Raw genomic sequence first — 17,314 nt, 5'->3', positions numbered from 1 at the left:
CTGCCTCTCTCCCCCACCCCCCCCAGCCTTTCACCTCCTCTCTCCCAAGTCTCACACCCAGCCAGACAGTCCCCACCTGCCGAAGGAATGGGACACTCCCCCAGCCGTCACCCCTTTCCCTGGCTGCAGCAGCCACACTCCTCCAGCCAGGGCTGAGATCCATGGGCTGCCTTGGGTGCTGTGGGGTGGAAGGGAGTGGGGGGCATTCCAGCCCATTGGGGCAGCCTCGCTGTGTGCACCATGCAGCTTCCATGGCACGTGTGGGGAGCAGGGGGGGACCCCAGCCTCTTCCACCCGCATCCATTTGTCATTCTGCAGGGAACAGGGAGGTTAAAGGGCCTGTCTAGGCAACACCGTTCACATGCCCGAAAGGGGCGCAGCCCAGCAAGGTGTGAGCGCCTGCTGCAGCTAAGTATCTTCTTACCCAGAGCGCAACGGCCCGGAGCCAAGCGGGGGCCGCAGCACTATCCCCACCAGGCAGCACGGAAGGTGGCGTGACCCCTACAAGGCTGGCTGAGCCCAAGCTCCAGAACAGCTAGCCCTGCACTGCCGCTCGTGGGTCCATGCGCCCCAAAGCACCTCCCGCCAGCAAGTAGCGATTGCCCTCGGTGCAAGCCCACCCAACCGCAATGTCACTGCTGGGAGGAGAGCGCTTTGCAGCTCCCTGGCCATGATGCAGGTGCCCAGAGACTGGCTGCTGCAGACACTTGCCAAGCGGGAGAACCCAACTGGAAGAGCAGGTTTATTTCCCCGCTAAAGGTGTGCTACATACATGGGGAACAAACCCCAGAGAGAGAACCAGGCCCCGGTTTTTAAAGCCACGCATGCAAAGGGCCCATGCATGCAGGTAGGCAGGCGTGCCAATCTCCACTGGCACACGGGTATCAGCCGGCCACTGTCTGCACTCGTGGCTTTTAAAATCATGAGTGGCCCTTTGAATCCTGGCTGGTGCCGACTGAAGGGACCAATCAGGGCATCGGTGGCTCTGTTGACTGCTGCCGATTGGGTGTTGACTGCTCCACCCCTCTTCTTTAAGGGGAAATAAACCACTGGTGTCTGCAGTGCAGAGTGCTAAGCGTTATCACCCCCCCGGTTGGTCGCTGCACCACTGCCAGTCTTGGAGCCTTCGCTATGGCGGGGCGGGATGGTGCATGCAGGACTGGAAGCTCTTCCCATCCCAGGGGCACAACCCCTGCCAAGTCACGGAGTAAGAGCCACCTCATTTTCCATCCCTGCCCAGCTGCGGGAGCAGTTCTCTCCTGTGCACGTCCCGCTCCCTTCCCCCAGCATGGGGCCCTCTCCCTCCCTTTCAGAGTTGCAGCAGTGAGGAGCAATGGCAAATGTGCCACGTGGCTGTGGGGGGAGGTGGCTCACCCAGGCGATGCTGGCACCGACTGGACAGGACAGATGGTGGTGGTGTGGCTGTGGGAGAGTTGGCCAGAAGTTGCCCCCTTGTTCTAGTAGATACTGTACAAGATTTCCATAGAGAGAGCTACATGTGGGGGCGGGGAGTGTACAGTCAGATGTGGGCTGGGATCTCTAACAGGGAAAATATCACAGATCACAAGAGTATAAAAAAATAATCAGCCCAGCTTTGCGTTGCTTGGTCACTCACGCAGCTCCTGCTGGCCTGCTGCTCATCGGCCGGCGTGTCTGAGGGGCGTGCACATGGCATTGGTTAAAGGGAGAGCCACTCCGCCTGGTGGGGGACGTACACTTCCGCGGCACCCCAGCCAAGGCCAGCATTGCAGTCTGAAGGTTACTGAAGGTCAAGGCAGCAGAAGCAGAGTGAGGGCTCTGGGAAGGCGGGTGGTCCCGGGCATGGCGGTGGTGGAGGACGGACTCACGGAGACACGGACGCAGGCGGGGTTTGGCTGCCAAGAAGCACGCTAGCAGAGAGCGGGGGCTTCCTCCTCAGTCCTTCAGGTTGGCTTCTGAGACCCCCTGGGCCATCAGCTCAGCCAGGACATTGTCCAGGTAGTTGGGGTCAGGGTAGCCGTGGCCAGTGAGGTTGGAACCAAACTCTGTCTTGTGGTGGATCTCGTTCCACACCACAGTGTCGCACTCTCCCGTCGTGCTGGATGTGCCGATGGTGAAGATGAGCCGGCGGTCCCATGCCACAATCAGGAGCTTCAGAACCTGTGGGGCCAGAGGGAGGTCACACACCCTGCCAGGCCATGGCATGCCCCAGTTGGCCTAGAGCACCCTGCTTTGGGTCTGAGATCCCTCCCCAGTCTGCCAGCATGTACTGGGAGGGGAGAGGCCTGCCTGCCCCTGATTGATATCGGGGGCTTAGCCCTGACATCTCTCTAGTGCAGGAGCGGCAGCTCTGCCAAGTCACAGCAGATCTGGTCCAGGAACCCAGAGAATCGTTCCCCAGAGAATGATCGAGCCTGGAGCTTGGTCTGATCTGGGGTCTGCCCCACCCTCCAGAACACAGACCCCAAAATGTGGGGCTTGTTATGAGGCTATTCCTTTCTGCAGAGCACGGGAATATAAGCCCCCTGCAGAATAACCCTCTGTGGCCTTCACACTACGCCCCAGCCTTGCATGTCGTTTCCCCCCACACGGGCTCAGACCCGCCCTGCAACAGGACGGAGGCAGAGACAGCGTCTGACTACCACAGCCAACAAGCCCCGTGGAAACGTACGGCCCAGTCCTGTGTGGTCACTGACTCAGGCTGTTTCCTCTCATTTCTTATGGCCATGTGCAGAGTGAATATTGTTATGTGCACCAATATGGAGGTGATGTGTGGTGGGGCCGAGGGGTTCGGAGTGTGGGAGGGGGATCAGGGCTGGGGCAGAGGGTTGGGGTGCGGGAGTGGTGTGGGCTCTGGGGTGGGACTGGGGATGAGGGGTTTGGGGGTTAAGCTGCCTCCGGGCTGAGGTGGGGAGAGAGGACTCCCCCCAGCCCTCTCTCACCCCAGCAGCTCCAGCCGGGCTGGGCCGGGGAAGGGGCTCCTCTCCCCACCTGCACGGCCCCGAAAGTTATTTCGATTAAATACTAAGGCTTTGACGGTGTGAAGTTTGCACGGCTGGATTAGCAATGCAGCCTAGGGGAGTTAGGACACTGAACATCCTGGCATTTGTGCACTCAACTCCCTTCTGCTCCTTTGAAATCGCCAACTCAGGTGTACGTTGCCAAGGGTGTAACGTGCCAGGCCCCATCACAGCACACACACAAGTGTCTCCAAGCCCCTGTGCCAGGGCTGGTGCTAGTGACCTGGCACGACCCACCTTGTGCCGATAGTCAGCAAACCCGTTTAATCCCCTGGCTGCAGCAGAAGAGTATTGCAGCAGCTGTCACAAGGGGGTGACCCTCTCTCCCCCCGCCAATGCCACCTCCTTGAGGGGAGATGCAGCCGGCTTTGTGGGAGGCAGCCAGGCTCCAGGAGCTGCTGGGGGCAGGCCACTCACCTTCCTGCCTTTCTCGTTGTCCGGTAGGTAGCAGTGCCGGGGGAAGCCTCGGGCTGTGAACTTCTTCCCGGGGTTCGGGTGCTCTGGGCCCTGGCAGGGAACAAAGCAGGCGCTGGGGAAATCCGGCAGCCAGCAGCTGTGCCTGAAACCCGTCACCCCCCTGCTCAAGAAGGCAGCACAGCTGCCCACGCCCACCACATTGCTCAGGAGGCACTGGCTGGACGGGGCTGAGAGTGATGCATTGGGCGACAATGGGGCACAACCTGCAGGCAGCAGGGGTCTGAGCGAGATCCCGCCTGGCAGGGCGTGGCCAGCGACCGCACCACCTAGGAATAGGAGATGGGGCCTGGCCTAGACCCACCACCAAATCAATGGGGTGTCACACCCTGGGCTGCCTCTGCCCGGCTGCTGGAGGAAGCAGAGGAGGCCCCAGGCTCTCCATCAGTTGCCCCCAGGGCCGGGGGAGCGGTCTGAGAATGTGGCATGCTTAGCCACCTGGGGGATTCCCGAGGGGGAGGCAGCAGGCGCCAACTCTTCTGGGCCACGGAGCCGCTGGCTGCCCCCGGAGATTCCTCTGTCCCTGGGCAGCTCACCTGGATGCCCGTGGGGATGTCGTAGACGATGCGGATGGTTTTGGATTCCGTGTAGCCTGGCAGCGAGTGTGGGATGATGTGGAACTCCATCTTCCCTGGGGGCTGGGTCCCGGTCTTCTCCCCATAGATGGCCTTGCAGGTGGGGCACTGCAGGCTGCCATCCTTGGGGGCAGAGGCACAGGGTGAGGAGGGTCAGCCAGCCAGGCAGAGCATCCTGCCCCAGGGCACAGGCTGCAAAGAGGCTAATGGGGGAATCTCCCTTTGCTGGGCACTATCCCTCCCACAGGCAGGACTGTTCGGACCCATGGGACCGGCTGGGGTAAGCCTGCCGAAGGCCCTGGAGGGGCACCAAGGCTGGAACTGACCGACTCTCCGCTGAGGGCCCAGAGCTGGTTGTGAGGACCCTGCGGGGCCGTGGGATGTGTCAGGGAGGGGAGCACTGCCCTAGGCACAGGGGGCTCTCAGCTGGGAAGGCTGGTGGCCTGCTGGAGGCACCTCTCCCCCCCCGGCCCAGCTCTCACCTTGTTGCCGTTGTTGTACATGGCCACCAGGCAGAGGAGATGGTACATGTGCCCGCACTTGCCCAACTTGCCCACCAGCTCCGGCTTGGCGCCCCTGTGGCTGAGCAAGCCCTCGTAGCCGGACGAGGCCACCAGCCTCTCCATGCAGATGGTGCAGTCCTGCCGGGGAGCGGGGTGTTACCAGAGCTGGGCTGCTCCCGCCCACCCCCAGCCAGAGCCCAGCAGCCGGTTCCACCATCACCCTCCTGCCCATGGGCCAGGCGGCAGGTTTGGGCCTCTGGTGCCTTTGCAGCCTTTGGGGACACGTCCTTCCCATGGCACCTGCTCCGCCAGCCGGCTTGGCTACCCCGATGTCTGCCTGCCCCACCGCCCTGCCCAGCTCCTCGCCCACTCTTCTGCCCCCACTGCCCCGACCCCCCTGCCCCCACTGTTCCCTCGGCTCCGTCCCAGTCCCCACTGCCCCCTTGGCCCTGCCCCCGCCCACACAGCCCCCAGTACCTCCTCAGCCTTGACCCTGCCCCCACTGCCCCCCAATCTTGCCCCTGGCCCCACTGCCCCCTTGGCCCCAACCCTACCCACACTGTCCATTCGGCCCCTTAGCCCTGACCCTCACCCCACTCCCTGCCTCTCTCTCCCGGAGAACTGGCCTGTCTGAGCGTAGCAGGCACTGGCCTGCACCAGGGCCAGGGCTAGATGCATGGGGCAGTTAACCCCTTTGTCCCGTCCCTTTCAGGCGCTTCGGTGCCACTGCAGAACTGGTGCAGCAGCAGCGAGTGGTTGAAACCCGGGGCCCCAAGGAGCTGGAAACTGGGCCAGGGGCTCTGCAGCGAGCTCCTGGAGCCAGGCTAGCAAAGGAGACATGCAGCAAAGCTCCCAGTGAGCTCAGGCTCCCATGCCATCTCAGAGCACCCACCGCAACCTCCATTTGCCCCAAACACAGTGGGCACTTATACCAACCCCGCCAGGGCCAGGGGGAGTGTGGAGAAGGGAGGGCCTAGGAGGAGTCGGGGGGTTCTCCAGAGGGTATTTTGGGAAAGGAGTGCTGCCAGGCTGGTGTCCTGGGGGGCAGAGTTAAGGGGGTGGCAGAGGTGAGGGGTGTGCCTGTGGGTGGAGGAGCTGCTGGGGTCCCTGCTGCTGTAGTTTTATACCAGGTGTGTTGTGTGTCACTGTGTCCCAAGAGTTCACCGTGTATTCACAGGCCACCGCAGGGCTGCCACTCAGACAGGCCTAGTCATCCAAGCCGAGCCCCGGCCCTGGGTACTGTCCGAACCCAGCCGCCCAGGGCAGGGCCACTGGTGAGACCCGTGCACAGGTGCTCACCTCGTCCGGCGGGCTCTTCACCTTCTGGATGTACCGGCGCACCACATCCTCGGGGTTCTTGCCTGCCCCAGGAGAGAAGCAGGGGGTCAGATTGCACCCTCATGGCCCACAGCGCCCCAGGGCCACCCACTCAGCTGGGCCACGTGGCCCCTTGCTCACGGCTAGGAGCCACATCTGTGGTGGGGGGGAGGCAGGATTGGACGGACACAGAAATCGGCTTGGCTGGAGCGGGTGCGATCTCTGGGTCAGGGCTGGAGGAGGTTGAACCCACCCCTGGGAGTTCAGAGAGAGCCTTTCATCAGCTTGGGGAGGTCCATTCCTGGAAGCCACAGGAGCAAGTGAGCATGAAGAGGGAATCCCGCTGCCCCCTAGGACAGGGGTCCCTGCAGCTCAGGGCTGAGGGGCCCAGCTCAGAGGCAGAATCAGGAGGCAATTCCCTGGCCAGGCTGGCACAGAGCTCCACACTCCGGCTCTTTGGGGCTGGGATCTCCGGGGACGAGGCTGCTGTGGTTTTCGGAACAGGGAGAGCTGGGTGAGGCGTGGGTCACACCACGTCCACTGAACCACGGGCTCCCTCCTGCTTCATCACAAACACAGCATCCAAGGGGGGGGGATAGCTCAGTGGTTTGAGCATTGGCCTGCTAAACCCAGGGTTGTGAGTTCAATCCTTGAGGGGGCCACTTAGGGATCTGGGGCAAAAAAATCAGTACGTGGTCCTGCTAGTGAAGGCAGGGGGCTGGACTCAATGACCTTTCAAGGTCCCTTCTAGCTCTAGGAGATAGGATAGCTCCATTAATTAATTAAAAACCAGGGCAAACTACTACTGACCCCTTGGGACCCAGCCCCTCACCCCAAGCTTGCTTGCCACCGGCCAGCCTGTCACTGTGCCCCCCACAAGAGTGGGAGGAGTGCAGCCTGCACGCCTCTGTGAATACACTCCACGTTCGGCACTTGGTGCGTGTGATTGGGCGCCTGGTCACATGGTATTGATGACCTAACCTTTATAAACAGGAGCTCTCAGTGAGACGATGGGCTTGACTGCTCTCTGACCCTTTCAGGAGGCCCCTGGTGCACTTTGCACTGATGTAACCCGATGGGCAAATCTCTTCTGATGCCCACACGTTAGGGAGGCTAGAACTGGTGGAGCCGAGGCAACTGCCCTGGCACTGAGTCTGGGCCTCAGCAGCCATGGAGCTTCCTGCAGCTGGGGAAGGTTCGTGGAGGTGGAGCTGATCTCCCCCATGCTGGTACCTCCAGGTAACTCTCTCAGCTGCAGGAAGCTCTGTGGCTGCAGCACAGGAGTGGGGGGGGGCATCCCGGGGCCCCCCCCCCCCACACAACAGCTTTGTGATTCCACAGGCAGGACCCCCTTTGGGTCAGGACTCCCACAGTACAACACTGACATTTCAGATGTGAACATGTGAAATTGACCAATTAAAAAACCCTCTGGCTGTGAAATTGATCAAAATGGACGTGAATTTGGTAGGGCCCTGTAGTGAGCCGGTGTGGCACCCCTCCGTCTCCGACAGGGCCGAGCTTCCTCCAACCCCAGTGTGGGCGGAGCCACCGGGTCCGGGGCCCGCCCCTCCGAGGTCACGGCCCCGACCCGGAAGTATAAAAGCCCGCCAGCAGCGCTCAGTGAGAGCCAGACCGCCAGAGAGAGCAGACGTCCCGGGCCGAGCTCCCGCTTGGGAGACAGCCGCAGGCCGTGAGCCGCCTGCTAACGCCCCGCACCGGTCAAGCCTCCCGCTCGCCCGGTACCCTGAGGAGGACTGGCCCAGCCTGCCCCGGACCCGTTACCCCAAGGAGGACTGGCCCAGCCTGCCCCGGACCTGTTACCCCGAGGAGGACTGGCCCAGCCTGCCCCGTGCCAGCTATCCTGAGGAGGACTGGCCCAGCTTGCCCCGGACCAGCTGCCCCGAGGAGGAGTCAAGTCTGCCCCGTGCCAGCTATCCTGGGGAAGAGCTGCCGGCCCGGCCCCCAAGCCCCGCACCCGAGGAGCTGATGCTGCTGGACTGGCCCGAACCCGGCACCGCCGCCGAGGTAAGCCCCGAGGGGGAACAAGGAAGTAGCCCGGGGGTAGCCGACCCCGGTCAGGCTGCAGAGGCCTGTGAGCCGATGTCAGTGTGTTTCAGTCAGGATACCCCACTGACCAGCAGCGACAGTAACCGCTGCTAGGGCCCCGGGCTGGGACGCAGTGGAGTGGGTGGGCCTGCGTCCCCCCCTGCCACCCCCACTCACGGGTGGCAGGCTTCCCCCTCACCCAATCCTCAGGTAGGGCCTGGGCCTAATTAAACTGCTTGTTTGCTCAACCCCTGCCCCAGAAGGGCTTGAGCTGTGACTGCTTGTGCCCCGCCCTGACCCAGGGCCTGGGCCCCTTACCTGCTTGTTTGCTCAACCCCTGCCCCAAAGGGCTTGAGCTGTGACTGTTTGTGCCCCGCCCTGACCCAGGGCCTGGGCCCCTTTAACTGCTTGTCTGCTCAACCCCTGCCCCAAAGGGCTTGAGCTGTGACTGTTTGTGCCCCGCCCTGATCCAGGGCCTGGGCCTGCTTAGACGGTTAGTTAGCGCTCAGCCCCTACCTAAGGGCCTGAGCTCCTGAACTGAGAGCCGCTCAGCCCTTGCGTAAAGAGACCTGAGGTTAGTCTGTCTGCAATTTAGTGAGCCGGTGTGGCACCCCTCCATCTCGGAGGGTAGAGCCCCGGCTCAACCCTACTACAGGCCCTAAAAAATAATCCTTCCCTCCTCCCACCGTCTGTCTGTCCTGTCTATTTAGATTGGAAGCTCTTTGGGGCTGGGACATTATATCTGTGCACACCTAGCACGGGGTCCTGAGCTCTGCTGGGCTAACCGAATCCACAGCCCTGTTGCAGCAGCTTGCAGGTAAGAACAGTCTTAGGTTCATATTGCTCAAGACAATACGGGATCATCAGATCATCTCGTCTGACCCCTGCAGATCACAGGCCATTACCCCTGGATTCAGCCCAATAGCTTTGATTGGCTAAAGCACCTCCCCCAGTCTTGAGTTGTAGATCTCACAAGCTGGAGAATCCACCACTTCCCTTGGCAGTTGGTTCCAGTGGTTACTCACCCTCACTGTCAAATATTCATGTCTAATCTGAATTTATTTGGCTTGAACTTCCAGCCATAGGTTCTTGTTCCGCCTTTCTCTGCTAGTCTAAAGAGCTCTTTAGTAGCTGGTCTTTTCTCTCTCATACACTGTCACCTCTCAGCTAAACAGATCACCTCCTGACGTCTCACTGCCAGGCATTTTCTCCAGGCCTTGACTCAGTCAGCACTGGTGACAATCACTGAAAAGCAATCCCACTAGCACCCCCTTTGGGGTGCCAGGTCTCCCAGGAAGCTGCCTGGCCTTGTGCTGTACATTAGCAGTGAAGATGACACGCCGAACCCTTCCTGTGTATAACATCCTCTGTTGCCTAGTACGTGTGAAATGGCCCATGAGTAGCGTACCAGATGGCACAATAATCCCGTGGCTCTGGGGCATCAGGGTGAAGGTGCCTGGGCATCCCCCTGGGCATGATTGCAGAAGCTGGGCATAACACCTCTGGAGAGCTGAGTTTGAATCTGGCTGAGGCATGAAAATGCATTTGAGGGTCTTGGGCCAGGGTGTAGGGGATGTTTGTCTATATTAGAAAATCACTGTGCAGTTTGGCAGAGAAGCCCAGGACTGGGATAGCAGGGGGCTGGGGGTCAGGAGTGAGGCTCGGAGTGGGGGGGTGATGTACTCCAGGCTGTAGGCCTCTCCATGTCATTTACCAAAGCCTGGTGATGAAAGGAAGAGGCAGGCTTGGTTACAGGTCCAGGGCCATGTTCCCAGCTAGATCCCAGCGCTGGGATTGTCAGGATGGAGGCCAGTGCATGTGGCTCTGTGGGCTGGAGAGAGGGTGCTGTCTCTTACTCTTTTTGAGGTGCTTCTTCTTGGTTTTCCTGCAGATGCCATTGATCCCGGGCACCGGCTTGATGTCGCTCTTGCTCACGGGCGGAGGGTGCAGGATGGGCTTCGGGGCCCGGGTCAGGCATACAGGCAGCCCAGCAGCACACATCAAAATGCCTGTCATACCTGGGTCACAGAGAGATGGTAAGGCCAAGCGCAGACACTTAGGGGGCTGGGCGATTATCTCCCCACTGAGTGGCAACAATCACAGCGTGGGACAGGATCCCCTGCAGTCTGTGAGACTGATCTCAAATGCTGGGATTGTCCCTTCGCTTTGAAGTGAGATGGGTAGGTTGTACCAGCCAACCATCCATCCATCCATCCGGCATACCCAACCAACCATCCATCCATCCGGCATACCAACCCAACCACCCAACCAACCATCCAGCCAGCATACCCAACCAACCATCCATCCATCCGGCATACCCAACCAACCATCCATCCATCCATCCATCCACACTCACCAGGATAAGTAAGTATCATCTCACTGGGCAGTGTTATACCCAGGAGTGGACAGCTGCCCAGAGCTGGGGGAATTCCAGCTGCTCTTACCTGCCAGGGCAGGATGGACTGGTCCGGTTCCATTCAGATTCTTAACCGGGAGGGCAGGAACCCTGAAGCAGAGACAAGAGAAGTGAAGCAGAAAGCACATTTAGTTGTTGGAAGGTAGTGCCCAGAAGGCTAAGCCACACCCTCGGAAACCACTGCTCCAGGAGAGGGAGAGGGGAGCGGAGGTGAAGTTAGTGATGTTGCTCCCCAGACCATGGTACCTTTCCAGGGGTGATGCCAGAATCCCTTTCAAGAGAGTGCAGAAATCCAGCCCAGGATCTAAAGGCGACCGCTCCTGCATTCAGAGTATTAGCTAATGGAGCATGACCCATGGCCAGACCAGCAGAGAGCCCCTCGCTCTGTCAGACCCTCCGAACGAGGATCCCTGACCCAGATCCTGTGTGCCCATTGGTGCCCTTGTTACATCAAGGCTGGCAGCAGACTCAGGCTGCAGGGGATTCTATCTCATAGCACAGGATACAAATGATCCCCCTGAACTCACCAGCTCCTGCAGTGGACGCTGGGCATCCCAGGCCAGCAGAGAACAGCGGCATGCCCCTCTGGCTGATGGAGACAGGTGAGGAGGGGCTTTGCGGGGAGCTGCACTGGCTGGTGAGTTTGCCTGCACCTGAGGCTAGGGATCTGGTGGGAGTGGGCCTGAGAGAGAGACTGCAGTACGAGTAGAGGGGAAAAGCAAGCTGCTCCCCAGGGAATGCTCGAGGGGCAGAGTTCCTAGAGGGGCATCCTTGTTCTAGGGCCCCCAGCAGGAGACCTGAGCCCCTAACCTGTTGTGTACAGCTCCTGCTAGGGAGCCCCTGGGCTCTGCTTCCAGCTCTGGTGCTGACTCACTGGGCAGCCTTGGGCCAATGCCCTCCCCTGCCTCAGTTTCCCCATTGCGCACTGAGGATAATAAGCCTTCCCCTCTCTCCTTGGGTGAGGCATTCTGAGTCCCGCAGGCGAGAAGGGACCAATCCATTACACGACAGCCAGAGCATGTCCATTCTGCCCTAGGATCCAGGCTCCCTCCAATCCCCACCCCACAAATACCCACTGATCTCCTTCCCCCCACAGCACTCTGTTCTGCTTTTCAGGCTGAACACCCCCGAGACAGGCCTGTCTCCCCCACCTCCTGCTCCTTCCCCTGGACCAAACATTGGGGCGGTGGGCCAGGAGTCCTGGGGGGAGGGGAAGCCCACGGGGGGGCCAGGTTGTGCCAGCTGTGCCCCCTGGCTAGCACCAGGCCCAGTCAGTGCGGTAATGAAGAGCCCAGCCGCCGGGTGTGATGAGAGCTTTCCCAGACATTTGGTCAATTAAGCCCTGTGCTCAATCGTATTAATTAGTGCTCAGGCTCTTGGGGCTGGGTCAAAATGTCAGCAAGGCTGATCCTGCTCCCCGTGGAGTAAAGCTGCTGGATTGCTTCTAGGAGCCTCCTCCACCTCGGGGCGGGGGCAGGGAAGGGGACCAGGACCCCCTCACTGCCATGTGCTCTCACTGTATTGCAAGACCCCAGGGAGAGAGGGAAGGATGCAGAGCCCCTCCCCCAGTGATTCTCCAGCCTTTCCATCCCACGCCCCCGGGCTGGGAACAGCCAGCACCAGCGAGAACTCCAGGACAGCTGGGAGCCCAGCACCAGCTCAGTTTCACAGCAGAGCCTACCAGCAGCGTCAGCTGTGAGCACTATGGAGCACAGACAATAGCAGCCATGAAGCTGACAGGAGTGACAGCAAGGGGTGAAGTAAGGCAGTGTCTACACAGACACTGTGTCTCCCTCACTGCACCGACATAAGCCCTGCGCCTCTGGTGGAGCTGGAGTGAGGGTGTCGGGGTAGCAGGCCGCTTACTTCGGCAGAAGCAGCATTCTGGTGCGGACACCAACATAACTGGTCACAGGAATTAGAGATGGCAAAGCGCAGTCCCGTGGATTTCCTCTCCGGGGGCAGGGAGCAGGGCGGGCGTGAGCCCTCTGGGGTGTTCTCCAGTGTTTGTCCTACTCGGCTTGAAGTGACCCAGATGAGGGAGCTTTCACCACCACCCACGCGCCTGTCTGGGATCACACCTGACTATGCATGTGTCCTTGCAGCATGCACGCACCAGGCAGTGAATTTATGGCTGTAGCCATTGAGTGTGAGACCCTTTGTGTACATTCGCAGCGTGTGTGCGTGTGCTCGCAGCGTGTGCACACATGGCTAGGAACACTCCTGACGGGCTTCCATCTGCCCATGCTCCTCCGACTGATTAACTCTGTGTTGGCTGCTGGGCCGGTGAGCCGAGAGCGCACCATGGCAGGATGCCAGCGCATCACTGGCTCTCTTCCAAAGCTGCAGTGCTCTGCAGCAGCAGCAGGGATGGTCCCTGCCTTCCCAAACCTGTGTGCCACTCTCCTGGCCTGGCCTCTCTCACACGGGAACCACGAGCTGGGTGCCAGTACCAGTGGGTGCCAGGTTGCGGTGGCGAATTCAGCCCCTGGCTATTTAGTGGGGATGGCCGTGGTTGGGGATTGGGAGGGTGGATTTAGTGCTGGAATTTTCCTGGCACCGAGACCCAGGCAGCTGATGTGCAGGCCTCTCCCACCTAACTCTGCTAGTGCTCCCCAGTCCTGTGCTACAGCCCAATCCCTCCCCACAGCTCCAGTCCTGCCCCCTCCAATGCCTCTACCCTGCCCTGCGACACCTTCCGTACTTCCAGCCCTGTCAATGCTCCCCTAGCTGACCTGCAGCTCCACCAACGTCCCTCCAGACCGACCTGAGACCCTGCTGCTCCGGTCCCAGACCCGGAGTTTGGAACCCTCCCTCACCTCTCCACCGTCTCCCCTTTGTCAGTCTGCAGCTGCCTGGCAAGGGGGAGAGAGGCAGGCCCAAGGGGCATGGGGCTCTGAGCTGCAGAGTCCAGGGGGAAGAAGGCAGTAATGATGTCCTGGGGATGTCCCTTCCAGGGTTTGGAACAAGCTAAGAGCCCAGAGATCCAGCCCAGGTTACACTGGGCCAGGTGTTTTGGGGCCAAGTTCCCGGCTGGCCCGGCTCTATTGCCTGCGTTGGATTGACACCAGCAGAAGGTTGGAGCTGGGGGGTGATGCCTGTGCTCTGCAGACACGCTCAGTGCAGCTGATTGTTCTGCACTTCAGCGGGAAGTCTCCAAGCTTGCATTTGTAACCCTGCTGCAGCAACAAGGGCCAGGTTCAGTATCTAGGGGTTCCTCTTCAACAATGCAACACAAACCCAGCTCGAGCCCCCACCCAGTGACCTGGGACAATTACACACCAGCCCTGGGCGCCTCGGAGAGGCCACACTTCCCCTCTCGCAAGCACAGAGTCTGAGTGCAGAAAAGAAACTTTTAATAAAAGGAGGGAAGGAACCCGGCATTCATTTGGGGAAACACTGAAAACGGGGTTCATAAGCATAAACCACGAGCAAACGACCCACCCCCAAGTAAGTTGGGCAGTGTCCTTTGCTGTGAGGTTCTGAACTCCAGCAACCCAAAGTCCCGTTAACGTGCCCGTCCCTTCCCTGCACCCCACTCACAGGTGTTGCCCCGGTCAGTGCAGACCCAGGGGCATATCTGCAGATTTCACCTTCTGCCCTGGGTGAAGGGGAGTAAAAAGGCACTTCACTGCCCAGGCACTTAAGCAGAGCTCCTCTTTCCCAGGCACCTGATTGCCACACCTCCCTACCAGGAATCCTACCAGCTGATCCATGCTCTGCTCTTCTTTGCCAATTGATCAGCATGCCTCCCTACCAGCTGATCACTGTACCTTTCTGTCAGCTACCCTACCAGTCAAACACTGCACCGTGCTACTGGCTATCCTACCGACCACCCACAAATCCACCAGGATGGCTTTAGGTCCCATCAACCCATGTCTCCTGCCTAGCGAGTGCTGTTTAGTTGAGGGTGAGTCCCTCCATCAGGCTATGACAAGTACAGTTCTGCTGCCTTTGATTCACACAAGGATAAAAACCCTTTATTACTCCTGCCCAATAACAAGGAGATGGGGAGATCCAACACCAGCCAAAAGCGATCATTTGGACAAGCAATCCCACCATGCTGAGCACCTAGGCAGGGTGGGTGTGCCCATGCAAATGAGATCAGCTCCTGAAGTCCTCTTCCACACCTCATCACTAGATGTCAGGGAAGAGCTCGTCCAGACTCTGCTTACACATTTTAGGGGTTCCCAGTGATGAGCGGCTCCCCTGCCCAGCCCTCTAGGGAGTCCTCGCACCTCTGGAGATTGGGCGACATGCCCCACAAGTGATGGGTGGGATGGGGATGTGACCCAGCCAGCACGCGGAGGCCTCGCCAGCCAGTGCTGGGAGGCACCTGAGTAGTATGGATGGGGATTTTACAGAGAGCTGGGCATGGCTCCCCTCCCCCCCGTGCAGGTGAGCAGCACTGCCCCCCATTTTCCCAGTCAGGGCTGATGGGAAGCACGAAAGCAGCCCAGCCCAGCATGGCAGTTACTGCTCCTGGGGCTGGCCAGAGAGCAACAGCCCCTCTCCAGCCGACCAGAGCTTTGCGCCATGCTCCTGCTCTTCAGAGACTTTCTCCTGCCTCAGCTGGGCATCCTGCTGTGAGCAGGGGGGGCTCCCTTTCACAGCAGGGAGCCCCTTGCTCCTCAGAGCTGGAGGTAGCTGTGAAATTCCAAACATGTCATTTTCACTGCTGGTAGGCTCCCTGCTGCAAAACTGCACAGCCATGGGCTCACAGCTCGGGCTGTCACCCCGGGGTGGGGTGGGGGCTCCAGCTGTGAGCCCGGTGCAGCAGTCAGTGCCCCACAGTGTGCTGCTTCAGTCGGTGCAAGCGCTCCTGGTGAGGAGCACCGCCCGCAGAAGGAGGGCAGTGTGGACACCAACAGCCCATGGAATTTTGTAGTGTAGACAAGCTCTAGGACTATTGTGGAGAGAGGGGCTTGAGCAAAGCCCCAGGATGCAAAGAACCCTGATCTGCTGGAGAGGAGGGCAGGGCTAAAATCCAGGGCTGGATCTAAACCTGCCCCGATGCTCATGCCCAGCACGGGTTCACCCAGCCACAGAGAGAAACGTGTACCCTCCAAGGCAGGGGTTCTCAACCAGGGGTTCAGGGCCCCCAGGGGGGCCAGAAGCAGGTTTCAGGGGGGTCTGCCAAGCAGGGCCAGTGTTAGACTCACTGGGGCCCAGGTCAGAAAGCTGAAGCCCCACCTCATGGGGCTGAACCCTAGGGCACTGAGCCAAGTCACCTGGGGCTGAAGCTGAAGCCTGAGCAACTTAGCTTCATGGGAGCCCCTGTGGTATGGGGCCCCAGGCAATAACTTCAGCCCTGGCTTTTATATGCAGAAAGCCAGTTATTGTGGCACAGGTGGGCTGTGGAGTTTGTATAGCATGTTGGGGGCCTCAGAAAGGAAAAGATTGAGAGCCCTGCTCCAAGGCACATAGCAGCCCTTCCACTCCCCAACACTAGCTATACCCAGGGTCCAATTCGAATGGAGATCTGCCATCAGAGAATGTAGTCCTTAGCACCTATTTTACTCTGCATAATCTGTCCTGTCCTGTCGTCTATGGTCTTTCTAGGCCCCTACCACAGTGGTACCTAATACCAGACACAGTTCAGTTTAAGGTGATGATAGCCTTAAGGATGTTTCTTCTCTCCCCATCTTCCACTTTTGTTGCTGCCAATGTTTTTAGGGACATCATCACCTGGGGAACATTAACCCAAGAGATGGGTTCATGCTGTGAGTGACCAGGTTGGGGTTCCATCTGATCCCTGCTGGTAAGAGGTTCTGCAGCCATGGCCCTGCGGCTGAGAGCCCCCCTGTCTGAACCTGGGTTTCTCCTGCTGCTATTTACTTCAGACCATTTCTCCAGTTTGTCCAGATCATTTTGAATTTTAATCCTATCCTCCAAAGCATTTGCAACCCCTCCCAGCTTGATATCGTCCACAAACTTTATAAGTGTACTCTCTCTGCCATTATCTAAATCATTGATGAAGATATTGAACAGAACCGGACCCAGAACTGACCCCTGTGGGACCCCAATCATTATGCCCTTCCAGCATGACTGTGAACCACTGATAACTACTCTCTGGGAATGGTTTTCTAACCAGTTATGCACCCACCTTATAGTAGCTCCCTCTAGCTCCCTAGTTTTTTGAGAAGGTCATGCGAGACAGTATCAAAAGCTTTACTAAAGTCAAGATATACCACATCTACTGCTTCCCCCCATCCACAAGACTTGTTACCCTGTCAAAGAAAGCTATCAGATTGGTTTGACACAATTTGTTTTTGACAAATCCATGCTGACTATTACTTTATCACTTTCTTATCTTCTAGGTGTTTGCAAATTGGTTGCTTAATTATTTGCTCCATTATCTTTCCGGGTACAGAAGCTAAGCTGACTGGTCTGTAATTCCCTGGGTTGTCCTTATTTCCCTTTTTATAGATGGGCACTATATTTGCCCTTTTCCAGTCTTCTGGAATGTCTCCCGTCTTCCATGACTTCTCAAAGATAATCACTAATAGCTCAGATATCTCCTCAGTCAGCTCCTAAAGTATTCTAGGATGCATTTCATCAAGGTCTGGTGACTTGAAGACGTCTAAGTAATTTTTAACTTCTTCTTTTCCTATTTTAACCTCTTCTGATCCTACCTCATTTTCACCTGCATTCATTATGGTATGTCACCAACCTTCTTGGTGAAAAACAAAACGAAGAAGTCATTAAGCACCTCTGCCATTTCCACATTTTCTGTTATTGTTTTTCCCCCCCTCATTGAGTAATGGGCCTACCCTGTCCTTGGTCTTCCTCTTGCTTCTAATGTATTTGTAGAATGTTTTCTTGTTACCTTTTATGTCTCTAGCTAGTTTGATCTCATTTTGTGCCTTGGCCTTTCTAATTTTGTCTCTACATACCTGTGTTATTTGTTTATATTCATCATTTGTAATTTGACCTAGTTTCCACTTTTTATAGGACTCTTTTTGATTTTTAGATTATTGAAGA

The 17,314-nt window shown here is 58.3% G+C and overlaps 1 protein-coding gene across 1 annotated transcript in view; it reads right to left on the bottom strand.

Moving 5' to 3' along the window:
* Nucleotides 1-1,564: 1,564 nt before the first annotated feature.
* The window catches only part of DTX1 (deltex E3 ubiquitin ligase 1), a 106,096-nt gene continuing 90,346 nt past the window's right edge, over nt 1,565-17,314 (bottom strand). Inside the window, exons 3-9 of the mRNA XM_029913846.1 lie at nt 10,359-10,420; nt 9,771-9,932; nt 5,851-5,912; nt 4,531-4,689; nt 4,010-4,171; nt 3,417-3,506; nt 1,565-2,139 (exon numbers count right to left, since the gene is read on the bottom strand). Coding sequence (XP_029769706.1) covers nt 1,915-2,139; nt 3,417-3,506; nt 4,010-4,171; nt 4,531-4,689; nt 5,851-5,912; nt 9,771-9,932; nt 10,359-10,420 — 922 coding nt within the window. The 3' untranslated portion in view covers nt 1,565-1,914. The remainder of the gene's footprint in view (nt 2,140-3,416; nt 3,507-4,009; nt 4,172-4,530; nt 4,690-5,850; nt 5,913-9,770; nt 9,933-10,358; nt 10,421-17,314) is intronic.

This window comes from Terrapene carolina, unplaced genomic scaffold, assembly GCF_002925995.2.
Source record: "Terrapene carolina triunguis isolate 2854851 unplaced genomic scaffold, T_m_triunguis-2.0 Scaffold951, whole genome shotgun sequence".
Taxonomy (NCBI): domain Eukaryota; kingdom Metazoa; phylum Chordata; order Testudines; family Emydidae; genus Terrapene; species Terrapene triunguis.
Note: the sequence above shows the minus strand (reverse complement) of the source record. Positions and strands in the feature narration are given on the sequence as shown.